The sequence below is a fragment of the Tursiops truncatus genome, chromosome 10 (genome assembly GCF_011762595.2).
Source record: "Tursiops truncatus isolate mTurTru1 chromosome 10, mTurTru1.mat.Y, whole genome shotgun sequence".
Classification (NCBI taxonomy): Eukaryota; Metazoa; Chordata; class Mammalia; order Artiodactyla; family Delphinidae; genus Tursiops; species Tursiops truncatus.
Genome location: NC_047043.1, coordinates 64,920,177 through 64,935,160, shown reverse-complemented (window position 1 = coordinate 64,935,160; position 14,984 = coordinate 64,920,177). Strand labels below are relative to the sequence as shown.

At 47.6% G+C, this 14,984-nt stretch overlaps 1 protein-coding gene across 3 annotated transcripts; it reads right to left on the bottom strand.

Annotated features, from left to right (window-relative positions):
* Nucleotides 1-90: 90 nt before the first annotated feature.
* GNAT1 (G protein subunit alpha transducin 1) lies at nucleotides 91-14,984 on the bottom strand. 3 transcript variants are annotated; one of them, XM_033865011.2, is made up of 9 exons: nucleotides 5,750-14,984; nucleotides 4,511-4,553; nucleotides 4,263-4,404; nucleotides 4,002-4,159; nucleotides 3,788-3,916; nucleotides 3,400-3,529; nucleotides 2,953-3,106; nucleotides 2,646-2,837; nucleotides 2,145-2,278 (listed from the first exon to the last, which is right to left on the bottom strand). In XM_033865011.2, the coding sequence occupies exons 1-8, from the start codon at nucleotides 5,853-5,855 to the stop codon at nucleotides 2,647-2,649; spliced, it is 1,053 nt and encodes a 350-aa protein (XP_033720902.1). In that variant the 5' UTR covers nucleotides 5,856-14,984; the 3' UTR covers nucleotides 2,145-2,278; nucleotide 2,646. The 3 variants fall into 3 exon arrangements, with proteins under 3 accessions (XP_033720905.1, XP_033720901.1, XP_033720902.1); XM_033865014.2 differs by lacking the exon at nucleotides 2,646-2,837 and having other exon boundaries at nucleotides 91-2,278; XM_033865010.2 differs by having other exon boundaries at nucleotides 2,136-2,837.

The window sequence follows — 14,984 nt, the reverse complement described above, 5'->3', positions numbered from 1 at the left end:
CATGGACCCTCCCAGCCCCACTCCTCTCGTCCCCCATGCCCAGCCCCCAGGAAAAATATGTGCCCCTATATACATGTTTTTATGAAAAATTTTAATGATTATTTTTTCCAGAAACAGATTTGGAAAATATCATTGATGATTTTATTTCCATTAAAGCCAAGAAAATAAAAGTATAAATTCTGTTTTAGGTATAAATAAAATATTTAATCTTAAAGTAATATTGTGAGTTTTAATATACCTACTTACAATTTGTTCGATGTTTTTTCAACTACTTTAATGTTCTGTAAAAAAAAATTAACCTTTAAAAATACATAAAAACATATATAGGAGTGGACATTTTTCCTTTTGCTTCAGGGTCCAATATGGCTCTGCAGGGCTCTCTTGGATCTTGTCTTTATTTAAAATTTTGATATTCTGTTCATTATGGATTTTTTGGCAGTAATTTTGATTTTTGAAAGTATTGCATTAATATTTATCTTGATTACTGATTTTTTTGGCATCACCTTAAATCTTAATACCTGAGGTGAGTGCCTCATTTGCCTCACCCGAATCCCAGCCCTGCAATTATATTCTAGCTTCAAGGGCTTCCTGGACCCATCATCTTCTGGAGGAAGCACAGGCCCTTAGGCTGGCGTTTGGCACCTGCCCAGTCTCCCCACCCCGTCTCCCCTTCCCTGCTCCTGTTCCACTGAACTCCTGTGGTCCACCAGCCCATGTTCCTGGGCCTTATACACACTACAGTCCCTGCCAGAATGAGCTTCCACCTCACAACCCCCTCTTGATCCAACATCGTCCTTGTGAACATTTCCCACGGCTCCTTTCCCCCTCTCAACCCCTCTCAAGACCCCAAATTGATCCCATGCCCCCAAGAGTGCCCCCTGCCATGTTAGGTCAGGTGCTTCTCCCTGGAAGGGACCACCTTCCCACTCACGTCCAGCCCAGCACTGGGCACTTAATAAATTTGCATGACTCATGATCATTAACACTCTCCCCCTCCCCCCAAGAAAGGACAGCTGGGGCCTGATGCAAAGATTTATTGCTGAGTCTGTGTATCTAGCTGAAGGGAGTGCAAATTATGCCCTGGCCTTGTTAGACGGATGCTCCTTGCCCTCGACTACAGCACAGGCCCCAGCCCACGGGCATCAGCGAGGACTTGGTGCTTGATGAGGAAGTAGGGAGCAGGGGTGTGGGGACATGGATGCCTTTGTCACTGATGGTTCAGGCATGGATCTCAGTTTTTCCCACCAGGGAATGGGCCCTGAATGGGAAGGATGAGAGAAGCTGCTGGCAGGGACAAGAGGGTCACCTGGGTTTGCTTATGACCCTACCTGAGGCAGACCCCTCTGGGCACAATCTGGGCCTCCTTCCTGTCCCAAATCCCCTGCCTGGGGCTGATCGATGGGAGCCGGACTCTGCTCCCAGCCACCCCTTAGGACAGTTCAGCCATTGGCCACAGCTGGTGTCAACAGCACCCTCCCTCAACAGACTGGCCTGGAGTACTGTGGGTGTGTAAGTAAGTAGGACATGAATACAGTGTCCAAGCATGGAGGGGGCAGAGCCTGTGGGGGAAGGGGTTAGGATATGTGGGGAAGGGTCCAGCTTGAGTCTCTTCCTGGCACCAGGAGCTCCCAGGCTTGCCCCCACTCACTAATTCGTCTATGTATGAGTTTCACAGGCCAGAGCTGGCTTGGACTTTGGACCCCTAAAGCTGCCGGTGGGGCAGTCACTGGCCACTGGGCAGATGGGTGTCAGACTTGTCACATGGAGGTGGTAAGGCTAGAATGGGCTGATGGTAAGCAGCAGGCCTGCTTGGAGGAGGGTTCCCTTCCTGCCCCCCTGCCCTTCATGAAACTCTGGGAGGGAGGGCTGTTTGCTGAACCCAGACCCACCAGGTGAATCACGGGCCTCCTGGGGCAGGAGAGCAGCAGGAGATTGGTCAGTGGGGTACTGCTGAGTCACCGTGAGCTGTAGCTGCCCCAAGTACTGCTTGCTCCTAGCTGGGGCTGGCTGTGGTGGGTCCTGGAGGCCAGTGCAGCCAGGCCGTGAAGGGCAGTGCTGGGGTGGCTGGGGGCACCGGACTCTGGGAGACCAGGGAATCCTGGGAGCCATGGGGGAGGGTAAGTCCCTCAAGGTTAGCAGGGCTTAGGGTTTTGAATCTGTGGCTGGTGAGGCCACAGGCTGGGGCCCAGGAGTCCTGGGGGGCTGGTAGGGGTCATGCGGATTGGGGCTACAAGGCGGCAAGGGCTACAGGGTCTCAGGAATGCATGAGTCCAGGCACCTGTGAAGAGAAAAAGGAACAGAGTCAACATTCCTAAGCGCCCAAATAATTGGGTTTAGACTGAGAGACAGGTGGAGGTGGGCTTGGAAGCAGTGACACCTGGGGGGTTGGGGCGGGGTCCAAAGAGCTTGAGTGGGTGGGGCTTGTGAGCCAGGGGAGGGGCCTGTGGCCATGGGGTGGAGCCTGAGGAGTCAGGGTGGGGCCTGGAAGCAATAGGGTCTGGAAGTTGGGGGCCAGAGGGCAGGCAGTGGAGTGGATCTGGAGAGCTGCAGTCGAGAGGTGGGATGAGGAGCAGGGGAAGGGGCTTGGGGTATTGAGACCAAGAGGCACGACAGGGGAGCATCCCGGCCTGCGCGCGAGGAGCCACCTCAGAAGAGGCCGCAGTCTTTGAGGTTCTCCTTGATGATAATGTCGGTGACAGCGTCGAAGACAAACTTGACGTTCTGTGTGTCGGTGGCGCACGTCATGTGGGAATAGATCTCCTTCACGTCGCGTCTCATGTTGAGCTCGAGGAATTGCACCTTGATGTAATTGCCCGCGTCCTCATATGTGTTGGGCCCTGGCGAGGAAGGGGGAGCTCTCACTCCCGGTAGCAAATCCTCCCCGCGGCGGGAGGAGCGCAGGCCGAGATCGTGGGTTTGCGACGCCGCCTGGCGGCGGGCCGAGGTTCTCACCATTGTAGTCCGGAAAGCAGATGCTGAGGTGCGCCTTTTTTATCTTCTCCGAGAAGACGTCCTTCTTGTTGAGGAAGAGCACGATGGACGTGGTGGCGAAGTAGCGGTGGTTGCAGATACTGTTGAATAGGTGCAGGCTCTCGTGCATGCGGTTCTGAGGAGGGCAGAAGCTGTCGGGCACCGGGGACTGCGGCCGCCGCCCCCACCCGGCTGCAGCCGGCGGGCAGGCCCCTGCTCTCTGGGCTCCGGGGCCTCCCTGCCCAGACAGCTCCAAGACCGTCTCCCCGTTCGCCCCCCTAAGCAGGGCAGCAGGCTGCCTCAACTCCTCCTTCAGACCGCTCTGGGTCGAATGTCCTCTCTCAGATGCTCCCCGCGCCCGCAGCGCTGTCTCTGCTTTCCGCTCTCCTCCTCCCCGCTCAAACGCTCAGGCCCTGCCGGAGCACTCACCACTTCGTCGTCCTCCACAAGCACCATGTCGTAGGCGCTGAGAGCCGCGATGAAGATGATGCAGGTCACACCCTCGAAGCAGTGGATCCACTTCTTGCGTTCTGAGCGCTGCCCGCCCACATCGAACATCCTGCGGGGCCGTGGGAACCTGAGCCGGCGCATCGAGTCCCCTGGACGTGCCCACAGGCATCCCCTGGTTTCCTAATGCTGGCTGGGAGGCACCCAGATGGGAGTGGCATCTGGAGGGGCCGGGCATTTCTGCGGGCGGGCTGTCCAAGAAGGGGCAGGGTCTCTCGTAGGGATGGGGCCTCTGGGATCAGACAAGGCCTCAGGCAGTGAACTTGCGGGCAGGCCCCCGGAGAGCGAGAGCTAGGGCGCGGGGTCGTACCGGAAGTTGAGGTCCTTGAAGGAGAACTGCGTCTCAATGATACCAGTGGTCTTGACACGCGAGCGCAGCACGTCCTGTTCAGTGGGCACGTAGCCCGGGGTTACCAGGCGCTCCAGGTCCGAGAGGTAGCTGCGGGAGATCCGGGGTGTGGGTAGGGTTGGGTGGAGGGGCGTGGCAGGGCCCCGCCCGCCCCGCGCCCCGCCTGTGCTCTCACTAGCCAGCAGAGTCGTTGAGCTGGTATTCCGAGGCGCGATCGAAACAGGCCTGGATACCCGAGTCCTTCCACAGCCGCTGGATGATGTCTGACATCTCCTTAGGCATCGTGCCCTCCTCGATGGTGTCCGCCATGTGCATCAGCTTCCGGGCATCGTCCTGGGGTGGGGGGCAGGGGAGTGGTTGGTGGTGACCATGGACTTGGGCCCAGCCTCGCACCTCGAGTCTCCAGAAGCCCTGTTCAGCTAGTCTCTTGGCATACCTGGCGCGCAGAGTCTCCATACTGGATATTGAGCGTGGTCATGGCGCGCACGATGGCCAAGATGGACTGTAGCGTGTTGCCATATATGATGGCAATGAACTCGAGGCACTCTTCCAGCGAGTACCCATCCTGGTGGATGATCCTGCAGCCGTGGGGAGCCGGGTCAGCACCTCTTGGGTAGGTGGGGAAGGACAGACCTCGTGCTTGTGCCCACCCCCAGGGGCCTCGGGTAGGGCAGGGGCACTCACTTCATCTGCTTGACAATGGTACTCTTCCCGGACTCACCGGCACCTGGAATGGAAACCCTACCTCAGAGACGCGCTGACCGCACTGCCGCCTCTATCACACCTGTTTTGCCCCCAACCCCCAAAGTCAGGTCATGATGCCCTGGCGGCAAAACATAAACGTCAGGAGTGACAGAAGGGGGCTGACGAGGGGAATCGACAACCTCGACTGTGCTGAGGAGCCTTCAAGACCCTGGTATTTTCAGTTTTATTATTCTGAGGACAAAAATAAAGAAACCTGGAGCTCCGCCTTGTGGAAGATTCTGGTACTGCATGCATGGGATTATTTGAGCCAGGTCAACCCCTGCTTTTAACCTGTGGTGGGAGGAAGTGTCTCCAAGAGGCTCAGAGGGAATTAGCACCTTTTGCTGGGGGAGAGGACAGAGCTAACAGCCCCTCTGAGCCTGTTCTCATGCGGGTGTTGGGCACAGTTAATGGGATTTCTGGCTTAGCCTCTCTCTCTTGCCTGGGGTACTCTGGCTTGGTCCTTCTGCCCACATCTAGCTGTCTGGCTGGACCCTGGAGAGCCTGGGTAGAGTCTGCACTGCCCTCTCAAAGCAGCTCCTTCTTCCCTTGCGGGGAGGAAGTGGCCTTGGGGTACTAGATCAGCCCCATCTCCCTTCACTACCCATGGGACCAAGGACATGGCTTTACCTATTCCCGGCTGGGCCTTAGTACCCCCTACCCCCTTTAACTGTTCTGCAGGTCTGTCAACAATAAAGCTCTGGAAACTGAGGGTCATTGTCTGTGGATCTGGGTGGTCCTAGAGGCTGCCCACTCTCAGGAGGACTGTGACCTTCTCCCTCCCAAGGGAGCAGCCTTGTTGTGGGGCTCCCAAGGAGGCCCCTGGTTTCCGAGCCCTGCCCAGCAGGCCCATCAAGCCAAAGGCTGGTGTTTGAGGGAGCACAGCCAGGGCAAAACTAGGCCTCGTACACACATCTCTACAAAAGTGAGATTGGTACACCCTTCTTGGGAGGGGAGGTTGCCTGAGGCTGGGCCCTCTGAAGAGGGGTTCTGTGGATACCCAGCCTTAGGGAGCCAAGGCATCACTTGTCAAGGCTTGGCCAGGGCTCCCACTCTGTTTCCTGCCAGGTTGCAGGCTCATTCTGTTTCCCAAGTCACACCTACTTCACAGAAGGGCCACCTGCCTGCCCCTGGGCCTCTGACTAGTAGCAGTGGCCTCGCCGCAGCCCACCCCCTTACCCAGAAGCAGCAGTTTCACGGTTCGAGCATCCTTCTCGGCATCTTCTTTCAGCTTCTTTTCCAGCTCCCTTGAGTGCTTCTCCTCAGCACTGGCCCCAGCCCCCATGGTGCCGGCAGGAGGTGAAGGAACAGGGTGGTCAGTTGGCTCTTCTGGATGCAGGGGATCCCCAGAGCCAGGCTCAGGCCAGCCTCTGGCCTCCCCAGACACCCTTCTGACCTCAGAACTGGCAATCAACTGGCTGTCCACAGACCTGTGAAGGCCCTGTTGGGGCTGCTTAGTAGGATTTGGGGGGTTGTTGGTACCCAAGAGCCAATCAGAGACAAGGACAGGTGAATCCAGCTCAGCCCCCAGCCGCCCTAATCAGGCTGGCATGGCCCCAATCCCTCAACTGCTGACTCTGCACCCCCTGTACGCTGCTCCCCAAACCCTCTGAGAGAGACCCTGGAGGTAGTCCAGCCCTGCTCCAGTGCAGGGAGACATGTTCCATAGGATCCAGGCTCAGAAAGGGGAGGAGAGGGCCTCAAGTTCCAGGGTGGGGGCATTGGGGGGTAGGCCTGGCAGCAGAGAGTAGAGGGAGAAGCATGCAAGGAGCACCTGACCCCTGCCCAGCACAGGGCTTAGCATTGCTCCTTACCTAGCTCACACCAGCCCTGGCGGATGGGTACCCACATCATTTTACTGATGAGGAAGTGGAGGCTCAGAGGGTCGCACAGCAGGACGTAGTTGAGAAGGGCTCGTGACTCTGAACCAGGGCTCCATGCTCAGCAGGGAGTCAAGAGGGAAAGGTGGACATTGCATTTGCCCTGTACCAAGGTCTGCATCTGACCTGGTCAAGGCCTCTACATGCCTCCATGATTCCAATGGACTTGGGTGGGTGTGCAGGTCTGCTACGTGTACTGGGTGTGTGCTTGTATACTTTACTGGCACCAAGCAAGGCAATGACATGACACATTTGTCTATGTATACTTGTGTGTTTATGTATGCATTTTTATGCCTTTGTGAATGCATGTGTGTGTCTATGTTTGCCTGTTTGTGTACCGTGTGTGCATGTGCATGGATGTGCTTTTGTGCATTTCTCTTCATGTGCAGATGTGTTTGTATGTGTACTTTATTATGCTAAACTGGGTTAATGTGTGTGTGTGTGCGTATGAATGTATAAGTGCATGTATATGTGCATGTGTGTGCACTTGCCTGTGTACATGTACATTTATGCATGTGTCTGCCTGTATGTGTGCACACTTGCACATACCTGTGTCTACATGTACCCATGGTGCAACACTCTGACCTGCGGAGATGGCCAGGCTCTTCCAGGGAATGTTTTGCAGGCCTGTTATCAGATGGGAAAACTGAGCCCTGAAGCAGGTCTGGTGTTCCCAGGGGAGGAGCAGATGAGCCTCACTCTTCTTCTGTCCCCTGTCGGTAATCTGGGACCTGCCTAGGGGTATCTCCAGGGCACACCTGCCTCAGTTTAGGGGTCAGAGGTCTCTGTGGGGGTTTAGATGGGACAGGACGTGCTGCTGAGTGGAAGTGGTTCAACCGAGCATGTGATGTTGAGCTCCAGCCTCTGGAGATTTACCACGTCCCATCAGAAGACCCAAATCCTGGGCTCTCAAGGCCCCCTCCTGGCTGAACTACCCGGAAACCTGGCTGTCTTAGGACTCAACTCTTGCGGACCTGGGGTGCCAGGGCCCCAGATACTGAGCATTGAAGACTGTCCCTAGTGTTGGGAAAGCTGGACAGGTGCATGTAAATCAATGAAGTTAGAACACACCCTTACACTATACACAAAAATAAACTCAAAATGGCTTAAAGACTTAAACATAACACCATAAAACTCCTAGAATAGAACATAGGCAAAACATTCTGACATAAATTGTACCAATATTTTCTCAGGTCAGTCTCCCAAAGGAATAGAAATACAAGGAAAAATGAACAAAGGTGACCTAATCAAACTTAAAAGCTTTTGCACAGCAGAAGAAGAACTACAATTCTGTAGCCTGTGGAAGGAAAACTACATTCACAGAAAGATAGACAAAATGAAAAGGCAGAGGACTTTGTACCAGATGAAGGAACAAGATAAAAGCCCAGAAAAACAACTAAATGAAGTGGAGATAGGCAACCTTCCAGAAAAAGAATTCAGAATAATGATAGTGAAGATGATCCAGGACCTCGAAAAAAGAATGGAGGCAAAGATCGAGAAGATGCAAGAAATGTTTAACAAAGACCTAGAAGAATTAAAGAACAAACACCTAGAAGAATTAAAGAACAAACAAACAGAGATGAACAATACAATAACTGAAATGAAAAATATACTAGAAGGAATCAATAGCAGAATAACTGAGGCAGAAGAATGGATAAGTGACCTGGAAGACAGAATGGTGGAATTCACTGCTGCGGAACAGAATAAAGAAAAAAGAATGAAAAGAAACGAAGACAGCCTAAGAGACCTCTGGGACAACATTAAATGCAATAACATTCGCATTACAGGGGTCCCAGAAGGAGAAGAGAGAGAGAAAGGACCCAAGAAAATATTTGAAGAGATTATAATCGAAAACTTCCCTAACATGGGAAAGGAAAGAGCCACCCAAGTCCAGGAAGTGCAGAGAGTCCCAGGCAGGATAAACCCAAGGAGAAACACGGCGAAACACATAGTAATCAAATTGATAAAAATTAAAGACAAAGAAAAATTATTGAAAGCAGCAAGGGAAAACAACAAATAACATACAAGGGAACTCCCATAAGGTTAACAGCTGATTTCTCAGCAGAAACTCTACAAGCCAGGAGGGAGTGGCACGATATATTTAAAGTGATGAAAGGGAAGAACCTACAACCAAGATTACTCTACTTGGCAAGGATCTCATTCAGATTCGACAGAGAAATCAAAAGATTTATAGACAAAAAAAAAAAAAAAAAAGATTTACAGACAAGCAAAAGCTAAGAGAATTCAGCACCACCAAACCAGCTCTACAATAAATGCTAAAGGAACTTCTCTAAGTGGGAAACACAAGAGAAGAAAAGGACCTACAAAAACAAACCCATAACAAGTAAGAAAATGGTCATAGGAACATACATATCAATAATTACCTTAAACGTGAATGGATTAAATGCTCCAACCAAGAGATATAGGCTCACTGAATGGACACAAAAACAAGACCCATATATATGCTGTCTACAAGAGACCCACTTCACACCTAGGGACACACACAGACTGAAAGTGAGGGGATGGAAAAAGATATTCCATGCAAATGGAAATCAAAAGAAAGCTGGAGTAGCAATACGCATATCAGATAAAAGAGACTTTAAAATAAAGAATGTTACAAGAGACAAAGAAGGACACTACATAATGATCAAGGGATCAATCCAAGAAGATATAATAATTATAAATATACATGCACCCAACATAGGAGCACCTCAATACATAAGGCAACTGCTAACAGCTATAAAAGAGGAAATCGACAGTAACACAATAATAGTGGGGGACTTTAACACCTCACTTACACCAATGGACAGGTCATCCAGACAGAAAATTAATAAGGAACCACAAGCTTTAAATGACACAATAGAGCAGATAGATTTAATTGATATTCATAGGACATTCCATCCCAAAACAGCAGATTACTTTCTTCTCAAGTGCACACAGAACATTCTCCAGGATAGACCACATCTTGGGCCACAAATCAAGCCTCAGTAAATTTAAGAAAACTGAAATCATATCAAGCATCTTTTCCAGCCACAATGCTATGAGATTAGAAATCAACTACAGGGAAAAAAAAAAAAACATAAAAAACACAAACACATGGAGGCTAAACAATAGGTTACTAAATAACCAAGAGATCACTGAAGAAATCAAAGAGGAAATCAAAAGATACCTAAGACAAATGACAATGAAAACATGACGATCCAAAACCTATGGGATGCAGAAAAAGCAGTTCTAAGGGGAAGTTTATAGCAGTACAAGCCTACCTCAAGAAACAAGAAAAATCTCAAATAAACAATCTAACCTTACACCTAAAGGAACTAGAGAAAGAAGAACAAACAAAACCCAAAGTTAGTAGAAGGAAAGAAATCATAAAGATCAGAGCAGAAATAAATGGAATAGAAACAAAGAGGGACTTCTCTGGTGGCGCAGTGGTTAAGAATCTGCCTGCCAACGCAGGGGACATGGGTTCGAGCCCTGGACTGGGATGATCTCACATGCTGCGGAGCAATTGGGCCCGTGCGCCACAGCTGCTGAGCCTGTGCTCTGGAGCTCCTGAGCCACAAATGCTGAGCCCGCATGCCACAACTGCTGAAGCCCACGTGCCTGGAGCCCGTATTCTGCAACAAAGAGAGGCCACCGCAATGAGAAGTCCACACACCACAACAAAAAAAGAGTGGACACCGCTCACCGCAGCTAGAGAAAGCCCATGCACAGCAACAAAGACCCAAAGTAGCCAAAAGTAAATAAATAAATTTTTTAAAAAAAGAAACAAAGAAAACGATAGCAAAGATCAATAAAACTAAAAGCTGGTTCTTTGAGAAGATAAACAAAATTGATAAACCTTTAGCCAGACTCATCAAGAAAAAGAGGGAGAGGACTCAAATCAATAAAATTAGGAATGAAAAAGGAGAAGTTACAACAGACACCGCAGAAATACAAAGCATCCTAAGAGACGACTACAAGCAACTCTATGCCAATAAAATGAACAACCTGGAAGAAATGGACGAATTCTTAGAAAGGTATAACCTTCCAAGACTGAACCAGGAAGAAATAGAAAATATGAACAGACCAGTCACAAGTAATGAAATTGAAACTGTGATTAAAAATCTTCCAGCAAACAAAAGTCCAGGACCAGATGGCTTCACAGGTGAATCCTTCACAGCTCATTTAGATAAGAGCTAACACCCATCCTTCTCAAACTCTTCCAAAAAATTTCAGAGGAAGGAACACTCCCAAACTCATTCTATGAGGCCACCATCACCCTGATACCAAAACCAGACAAAGGTACTACCAGACAAAGATACTACAAAAAAACAAAATTACAGACCAATATCACTGATGAATATAGATGCAAAACTCCTCAACAAAATACTAGCAAACAGAATCCAGCCACACATTAAAAGGATCATACACCATGATCAAGTGGGATTTATCCCAGGGATGCAAGGATTCTTCAATATACACAAATCAATCAATGTGATACACCATATTAACAAACTGAAGGAGAAAAACCATATGATCATCTCAATAGATGCAGAAAAAGCTTTTGACAAAATTCAACACCCATTTATGATAAAAACTCTCCAGAAAGTGGGCATAGAGGGAACCTACCTCAACATAATAAAGGCCATATATGACAAACCCACAGCAAACATCATTCTCAATGGTGAAAAACTGAAAGCATTTCCTCTAAGATCAGGAACAAGACAAGGATATCAACTCTCACCACTATTATTCAACATAGCTTTGGAAGTCCTAGCCATGGCAATCAGAGAAGAAAAAGAAACAAGAGGAATACAAATTGGAAAAGGAGAAGTAAAACTGTCACTGTTTGCAGGTGACATGATACTATACATAGAGAATCCTAAAGATGTCACCAGAAAACTACTAGAGCTAATCAATGAATTTGGTAAAGTAGCAGGATACAAAATTAATGCATTCCTATACACTATACTCTTGCATTCCTATACACTAATGATGAAAAATCTGAAAGAAATTAAGGAAACAATCCTATTCACCATTGCAACAAAAAGAATAAAATACCTAGGAATAAACCTACCTAAGGAGGTAAAAGACCTGTACTCAGAAAACTATAAGACACTGATGAAAGAAATCAAAGATGACACAAACAGATGGGGAGATATACCATGTTCTTGGATTGGAAGAATCAATATTGTGAAAATGACTATACTACCCAAAGCAATCTACAGATTCAATGCAATCCCTATCAAATTACCAGTGGCATTCTTTACAGAACTAGAACAAAAAAATCTTAAAATTTATATGGAGACACAAAAGACCCCGAATAGCCAAAGCAGTCTTGAGGGAAAAAAACGGAGCTGGAGGAATCAGACTCCCTGACTTCAGACTATACTACAAAGCTACAGTAATCAAGACAATATGGTACTGGCACAAAAACAGAAGTATAGATTAATGGAACAGGATAGAAAGCCCAGAAATAAACCCACGCACCTATGGTCAACTAATCTATGACAAAGGAGGCAAGGATATACAATGGAGAAAAGACAGTCTCTTCAATAAGCGGTGCTGGGAAAACTGGACAGCTACATGTAAAAGAAAGAAATTAGAACACTCCCTAACACCCTACACAAAAATAAACTCAAAATGGATTAGAAACCTAAATGTAAGACCAGACACTATAAAACTCTTAGAGGAAAACATAGGAAGAACACTCTTTGACATAAATCACAGCAAGATCTTTTTTTGATCCACCTCCTACAGTAATGGAAATACAAACAAAAATAAACAAATGGGACCTAATGAAACCTAAAAGCTCTTGCACAGCAAAGGAAACTACAAACAAGATGAAAAGACAACCCTCAGAATGGGAGAAAATATTTGCAAATGAATCACGGACAAACGATTAATCTTCAAAATATATAAACAGCTCACGCAGCTCAATATTAAAAAAACAAACAACCCAATCAAAATATGGGCAGAAGACCTAAATAGACATTTCTCCAAAGAAGACATACAGATGGGCAAGAAGCACATGAAAAGCTGCTCAACATCACTAATTATTAGGGAAATGCAAATCAAAACTACAACGAGGTATCACCTCACACCAGTCAGAATGGGTATCATCAGGAAATCTACAAACAACAAATGCTGGAGAGGGTGTGGAGAAAAGGGAACCGTCTTGCACTGTTGGTGGGGATGTAAATTGATACAGCCACTATGGAGAACAGTATGGAGGTTACTTAAAAAACTAAAAATAAAACTACCATATGATCCAGCAATCCGACTACTGGGCATATACCCAGAGAAAACCATAATTCGGAAAGACACATGCACCCCAATGTTCATTGCAGCACTATTTACAATAGCCAGGTCATGGAAGCAACCTAAATGCCCATCGACAGACAAATGGATAAAGAAGATGTGGTACATACATACAATGGAATATTACTCAGCCATAAAAATGAACGAAATTGGGTCATTTGTAGAGACATGGATGGATCTAGAGACTGTCATACAGAGTGAACTAAGTCAGAAAGAGAAAAATATCGTATATTAACGCATATATGTGGAACCTAGAAAAATGGTACAGGTGAACTGGTATGCAGGGCAGAAATAGAGACAAGATGTAGAGAACAAACGTATGGACACCAAGGGGGAAAGTGGCGGCGGGTGGTGGGATGAATTGGGAGATTGGGATTGATATGTATACACTAATATGTATAAAACAGATAACTAATAAGAACGTGCTGTATAAAAAAATAAATAAAATTAAAATTAAAAAATAAAAGCTTTTGCACAACAAAGGAAACCATAAACAAAACAAAAAGACAACCTACAGAATGGGAGAAGATATTTGCAAACGATGAGACCAGCAAGGGCTTAACTTCCAAAATATACAAACAGCTCATGCAGTTCAACAACAACAACAAAAAAAACAGTAATCCAGTTGAAAAATGGGCAGAGGAACTAAATAGACATTTCTTCAGATAAGACATACCGATGGCCAACAGGCACATGAAAAGCTGCTTAACGTTGCTAATTATTAGAGAAATGAAAATCAAAACTGCAATGAGGTACCACCTCACATTGGTCGAATGGCCATCACTAAGAAGTCCTCAAATAACAAATGCTGGAGAGGGTGTGGAGAAAAGGGAACCCTCCTACACTGTTGGGGGGAATGTAAGTTGGTGCAGCCACTATGGAAAACAGTATGGAGGTTCCTCAAGAAACTGAAAATAGAGTTGCCATATGATCCAGCAATCCCATTCCTGGGCGTATATCCGGACAAAACTATAATTCAAAAAGATACATGCGCCCCTATGTTCATAGCAGCACTATTCACAATAGCCAAGACATGGAAATAACCTAAATGTCCATCAACAGATGAATGGATAAAGATGGGGTACATATATACACTGGAATACTACTCAGCCATAAAAAGGAACAAAATGATGCCATTTGCAGCAACATGGATGGAACTAGAGATTATAATACTAAGTCAGAAAGAGACATATTCCACTTATATGTGGAATCTAAAATACAACACAAATGAACTTTCATGAAACAGAAACAGACTCACAGACACAGAACAGACTTGTGGTTGCCAAGAGGGAGTGGAGCGGGAAAGGGATGGAGTGAGAGGTTGGGGTTAGCAGATGCAAACTATTATATACAGAATGGATAAACAACAAGGTCCTACTGTATAGCACAGGGAAATATATTCAATATTCTGTGATAAACCATAATGGAAACGAGTATTAAAAAAAAGAATGTATATATTTGTATAACTGAATTACTTTGCTCTTCAGCAGAAATGAACACATTGTAAATCAACTATACTTCAATAAAAAAATTCACACACACACACACACAAAGGCTGTCCCTAAACGTGTGGGAAGTGGATACTGGCTCTGTAAGCTGGTGGCTTCAACATCTACCCTGTTGGGTGAGGGGAGATCTGTCCAGGAGCAACAGATCATTCATTCGTGCCACTTTCAACCTTTAGGCCCCATTCGTCCTCTACCCCACCACCATGCTGTAAGTGGGCCCTGGGAGTCTCTGCAGCCCCTACATACTGCCCAGGGGGTTGGGGTGGTGCAGGAGCCCAGGTTTGCTAAACCAACAAGAACCTTTCTACATATTGGGTCTACTTAAAGTGGGACCATTCCACTGCCTCCCCGTCGCCACCTGGCTCCCCTTGCCTGCCAGGTATGGCCCTAAGCCCTGCTGGATCCGTGTGCCTCCATAGTTATTGGCTTCCCCTGCCAGAGCTTGACTCGTTAAATTTGGCCTGGGGCCCCCAGCCTCACTTCCTCCTCTCCAGCAGCTCCCCACATATCCTGGTCTTCCCCGCCTCTGGACATTTGCTTGCGCTGGACCCTCTGCTGAGATCTGGCTGGAAGGATGCAGAAGAATGGGAATTTTGTTGATTCCCAGGGCAGGGGCAGCTGAACTGTAAGGGCTGTGGATTTGTCTTGCCAATTCTGAGTCCTGAGTTCCTGGCAAGACACAAAGCCAGGTGAGAAAGCAACGTGAACGAATGATCAAACAAC

Coding starts and splice junctions, on each gene's coding strand:
- GNAT1 (XM_033865010.2), bottom strand. CDS start 5,855: ATGGGGGCTGGGGCCAGTGCTGAGGAGAAGCACTCAAGGGAGCTGGAA. Junction 4,160..4,262: donor ATGGAGACTCTGCGCGCCAG/GTATGCCAAGAG, acceptor CCCCCACCCCAG/GACGATGCCCGGAAGCTGAT. Junction 2,838..2,952: donor CTGCTTTCCGGACTACAATG/GTGAGAACCTCG, acceptor CTTCCTCGCCAG/GGCCCAACACATATGAGGAC.